At 46.5% G+C, this 5,842-nt stretch overlaps 1 protein-coding gene across 1 annotated transcript; it reads right to left on the reverse strand.

Moving 5' to 3' along the window:
* Positions 1-4,705: 4,705 nt before the first annotated feature.
* LOC118965353 (putative uncharacterized protein Q0144, mitochondrial) lies at positions 4,706-5,122 on the reverse strand. The gene has a single exon (XM_036984426.1). The coding sequence runs from the start codon at positions 5,120-5,122 to the stop codon at positions 4,706-4,708; it is 417 nt and encodes a 138-aa protein (XP_036840321.1).
* Between the last annotated feature and the right edge of the window lie 720 nt (positions 5,123-5,842).

A 5,842-nucleotide genomic window follows, 5' to 3' on the forward strand; every position in this document is an offset into this window, starting at 1 on the left:
TGTCTGTCTGATATCCACCCACTGATCGCCTGTCTGTCTGATATCCACCCACTGATGGCCTGTCTGTCTGATATCCACCCACTGATCGCCTGTCTGTCTGATATCCACCCACTGATCGCCTGTCTGTCTGATATCCACCCACTGATCACCTGTCTGTCTGATATCCACCCACTGATCGCCTGTCTGTCTGATATCCACCCTCTGATCGCCTGTCTGTCTGATATCCACCCACTGATCGCCTGTCTGTCTGATATCCACCCACTGATCGCCTGTCTGTCTGATATCCACCCTCTGATCGCCTGTCTGTCTGATATCCACCCTCTGATCGCCTGTCTGTCTGATATCCACCCACTGATCGCCTGTCTGTCTGATATCCACCCTCTGATCGCCTTTCTGTCTGATATCCACCCACTGATCGCCTGTCTGTCTGATATCCACCCACTGATCGCCTGTCTGTCTGATATCCACCCTCTGATCGCCTGTCTGTCTGATATCCACCCACTGATCGCCTGTCTGTCTGATATCCACCCTCTGATCGCCTGTCTGTCTGATATCCACCCACTGATCGCCTGTCTGTCTGATATCCAGTTTTGGATGTCGTAGTTTGACATTTGATATTTAAAAATATTCAAGCAAATGATCCTCCTGACCGGTACAGTCAACTTTCTTGTTAAACTTTTTGTTGTCTTTAATGTTTCCTGTTAACGTCCGGATGTTGTTGTTGTTTTGTTTTAGTTGTTCACGTGCTTTTGTAATGTAAACACATTTCCCGTGGAAATAAAGACCAATTGAATTGAAATTAGATGAGAGAGAGAGAGAGAGAGAGAGAGAGAGAGAGAGAGAGAGAGAGAGAGAGAGAGAGAGAGAGAGAGAGAGAGAGAGAGAGAGAGAGAGAGAGAGAGAGAGAGAGAGAGAGAGAGAGAGAGAGAGAGAGAGAGAGAGAGAGAGAGAGAGAGAGAGAGAGAGAGAGAGAGAGAGAGAGAGAGAGAGAGAGAGAGAGAGAGAGAGAGAGAGAGAGAGAGAGAGAGAGAGAGAGAGAGAGAGGTAAATATATTTTAAAGTACAACTTTAGTCGTTTTTTGGGGGGTATCTGTACTTTACTATTTATTTTACTATTTTTTTTTTTTTTTGACTACTTTTAATTTTATTTCACTACATTCCTGAAGAAAATGATGTACTTGTTATTTCATACATTTTGAATGCTTAGCAGGACAGAAAACTTGTCCAATTCACGTGCATATCAACAGAACATTCCTGGTCATCCCTGCTGCCTCTGATCTGGAGGACTCACCAACCAAATTCATTATTTATACTTTTACCTTTGATACTTTATGTTTTAGTAATTACATTTACTTTTGATACTTTAAGTATATTTTAAACCAAATACTTTTTATTTTATTATTTTTTTTACTTTTACTCAAGTAGAATTTTAATGAGTGACATTGGTTAGAGTCTTGGACTAGTAACCGGAAGGTTGCAAGTTCAAACCCCCGGGCTGACAAGGTACAAATCTGTCTTTCTGCCCCTGAACAGGCAGTTAACCCACTGTTCCTAGGCCGTCATTGAAAATTAGAATTTGTTCTTAACTGACTTGCCTGGTTAAATAAAGGTTTAAAAAAATAAAAAAATAAATAAATTGGCTATTGGCTAACGTTATGCACTACTTTTGACCAATAGGGTGCCATTTGTGGACACCTCCACAGTTTAGATTGGAGGAGAGGACTGGGGCTTGAGCATATGGTCCGTATGGCCGAGGTTATTACAGTAGTGGCCTCAGTCATCGCCGAGGCTCAGCTCACCTCTCCACGTCCTGACCAGGTCAGAGTCAGAGAGAGAGGCAATCTCTTTAAAACACCCAGTCAGCAGATGAAAACCAGGGCTTATCAGCACTGTGCCAAGATCTCACACAGACAGACCCAGAGGCTCAGCTAGGGAGGGAGGGAGGGAGAGGGAGAGGGAGAGGGAGAGGGAGAGAGAGAGAGAGGGGGAGAGAGAGGGAGGGGGAGAGAGAGAGAGAGAGGGGGAGAGAGAGGGAGAGTGAGGGGAAGAGAGAGAGGGAGGGGGAGAGAGAGAGAGAGGGAGAGAGAGAGAGAGAGGGAGAGAGAGAGGGAGGGAGGGAGGGGGAGGGAGGGAGAAGGAGGGAGAGGGGAAGAGAGAGGGAGAGGGAGAGGGAGAGGGAGAGAGGGAGAGGGAGAAGGAGGAGAAGAGGGAGAGGGAGAAGGAGGGGGAGAGAGAGAGAGAGGGAGAGGGAGAGCGGGACAGGGAGAAGGAGGGGGAGAGAGAGGGAGGGAGGGAGGGAGTGAGGGAGGGAGTGAGGGAGGGAGGGAGGGAGGGAGGGAGGGAGGGAGGGAGGGAGGGAGGGAGGGAGGGAGGGAGGGGGAGAGAGAGAGGGAGACACTATTTGCACATCGTTACAACACTGTATATAGACATAATAAGACATTTGAAATGTTATTTTGTAACTTCTAATATTTACTGTTCACTTTTTATTGTTTTTCACTTTTACTTGTTTATTTCACTTTTGTTTATCCATTCTGGGAAATAGATGTTTATCCCAGAATACCTGACCACTGTGATTGGCTCAAACTTAAGGAAATATTTGACGATGTACAGACTCAGTGAGCATAGCCTTGCTATTGAGAAAGGTCGCCGTAGGCAGACATGGCTCTCTAGAGAAGACAGGCTATGTGCTCACTGCCCACAAAATGAGGTGGAAACTGAGCTGCACTTCCTAACCTCCTGTCCAATGTATGACAATATTATAGACACATATTTCCTTCAGATTACACAGACCCAGATAAAATTACAAAACAAATCCAATTTTGATTAAATTCCATATCTACTGGGAGAAATATCACAGCAGCAATATTTGTGACCTGTTGCCACAAGAAAAGGGCAACCAGTGAAGAACAAACACCATTGTAAATACAACCCATATTTAGGTTGATTTATTTGACCTTTTCTACATTAACTATTTGCACATCATTACAACACTGTGCGTATGTATGGGGGTATCATCGGATGGTGCCACAGAAGGGTGAGACCTGAGAGGAAGGAGAGAGCGATGAGACCTGAGACGAAGGAGAGAGAGATGAGACCTGAGAGGAAGGAGAGAGAGATGAGACCTGAGACGAAGGAGAGAGAGATGAGACCTGAGAGGAAGGAGAGAGAGATGAGACCTGAGACGAAGGAGAGAGAGATGAGACCTGAGAGGAAGGAGAGAGAGATGAGACCTGAGACGAAGGAGAGAGAGATAAGATGAGACCTGAGACGAAGGAGAGAGATGAGATGAGACCTGAGACGAAGGAGAGAGAGATGAGGCATGAGACGAAGGAGAGAGAGATGAGGCATGAGACGAAGGAGAGAGAGATGAGATGAGACCTGAGATGAAGGAGAGAGAGATGAGATGAGACCTGAGACGAAGGAGAGAGAGAGAGAAGACCTGAGACGAAGGAGGGAGAGTTGAGGCCTGAGACAAAGGAGAGAGAGAGATGAGGCCTGAGAGGAAGGAGAGAGAGATGAGGCATCAGACGAAGGAGAGAGCGATGAGACGAGACTTGAGATGAAGGAGAGAGAGAGAGACAAGACCTGAGACGAAGGAGGGAGAGTTGAGGCCTGAGACAAAGGAGAGAGAGCTGAGATGAGACCTGAGACGAAGGAGAGATGAGATGAGGCCTGAGAGGGAGGAGAGAGAGATGAGATCTGAGACGAAGGAGAGAGTTGAGGCCTGAGACGAAGGAGAGATGAGATGAGACCTGAGACGAAGGAGAGATGAGATGAGGCCTGAGACGAAGACTGGGGGAGATGAGACCTGAGACGAAGGAGAGATGAGATGAGGCCTGAGACGAAGGAGAGAGAGATGAGACCTGAGACGGAGAGAGAGATGAGGCCTGAGACGAAGGAGAGAGAGATGAGACCTGAGACGAAGGAGAGAGAGATGAGACCTGAGACGAAGGAGAGATGAGATGAGGCCTGAGACGAAGGAGAGAGAGATGAGGCCTGAGACGAAGGAGAGATGAGATGAGGCCTGAGACGAAGGAGAGAGAGATGAGGCCTGAGACGAAAGATAGAGAGAAGAAACCTGAGACGAAAGAGAGAGGAAAAGAGCAGTGAGGGAGGAGGGCAAGGAAGTGTAGAGAGATGAGAGGGCAGTGAATTGAGCTGACACCTGGTGTCCAGCTAGGTGGACAAGCGCACACCCTGGAGTCTTAACAGCCAGAAAGATAATGGAGTTGAGGTCTCATGCTGTGTGGCGGAGGCCAGCGGAGAACAGGGGAGAGGTGGTTTGACTTTAGCTGAGAACAGGAGAGGGTCACAGCACTGAAATATCCATCCGACCTCTGGACTCTTCTATTAGTGCAGAGAGAGAGACAGAGAGAGAGAGAGAGAGAGAGAGAGAGCTGTACTGAATCACAGTAGGATCCTACCGTAGAAGGTGTAGCTGTACTGAATCACAGTAGGATCCTACCGTAGAAGGTGTAGATGTACTGAATCACAGTAGGATCCTACCGTAGAAGGTGTAGCTGTACTGAATCACAGTAGGATCCTACCGTAGAAGGTGTAGATGTACTGAATCACAGTAGGATCCTACCGTAGAAGGTGTAGCTGTACTGAATCACAGTAGGATCCTACCGTAGAAGGTGTAGATGTACTGAATCACAGTAGGATCCTACCGTAGAAGGTGTAGATGTACCGTAGATGTTGTTTAGAATCCAACCGTAGAAGTCAGGTAGTAAGTCATGCAGTTCAGGTAGTAAGTCAGGTAGTTAAGGTAGTAAGTCAGGTAGTAAGTCAGGTAGTAAATCAGGTAGTAAGTCAGGCAGTTCAGGTAGTAAGTCATGCAGTTCAGGTAGTAAGTCAGGTAGTTCAGGTAGTAAGTCAGGTAGTTCAGGTAGTTCAGGTAGTAAGTCAGGGAGTAAGTCAGGTAGTATGTCAGGTAGTTCAGGTAGTAAGTCAGGTAGTTCAGGTAGTAAGTCAGGTAGTTCAGGTAGTTCAGGTAGTAAGTCAGGTAGTTCAGGTAGTTCAGGTAGTAAGTCAGGTAGTAAGTCAGGTAGTTCAGGTAGTAAGTCAGGTAGTTCAGGTAGTAAGTCAGGTAGTTCAGGTAGTAAACCAGAATCCCCATTTCACTCAGTTTCACTGTGTTTTTATTCTTTATTTCACATGACCCATATTTATCCTACTGCCCTTCACAGGGAGGACAGTGTTCCCAAAATCACTTTCATTCACCTTATCTCAGGTCCAATCAGACAACTCTGTCTGTTATTGATATCTGGTCCAATCAGACACCTCCATTTGGTCTTGATATCTGGTCCAATCAGACACCTCTATTTGGTCTGATATCTGGTCCAATCAGAAACATCTATTTCTTCTTGATATCTGGTCCTATCAGACACCTCTATCTCGTCCTGTTTCTCCCCCATATGAAGCCTGTATGGGGGAGTTTTACATGGTCTGGCTTCTTGCCTCAGGTCATTTCCTGTCTTTGATCTCCGGTCTAATCTCCAGCTGCAGTCAATAGAGGACCTTGTCTGGCTTCTTACCTCAGGTAACTTCCTGTCTTTGATCTCCGGTCTAATCTCCAGCTGCAGTCAATAGAGGACCTTGTCTGGCTTCTTACCTCAGGTAACTTCCTGTCTTTGATCTCCGGGTCTAATCTCCAGCTGCAGTCAAAAGAGGACCAAATGAACCTTTGTCCTGCTGTGATCAACTGTCCTTTCTTCCCTCAAATTTCTACAACCGGATTTTCATACTCTGTGACCCTCACTGAAGTGAAACTCTAGATGTTCCCAAACTCTCCTTCACTGAAGGGAAACTCTAGATGTTCCCAAACTCTCCTTCACTG

The sequence above is a fragment of the Oncorhynchus mykiss genome, chromosome 7 (genome assembly GCF_013265735.2).
Source record: "Oncorhynchus mykiss isolate Arlee chromosome 7, USDA_OmykA_1.1, whole genome shotgun sequence".
Lineage (NCBI taxonomy): Eukaryota > Metazoa > Chordata > Actinopteri > Salmoniformes > Salmonidae > Oncorhynchus > Oncorhynchus mykiss.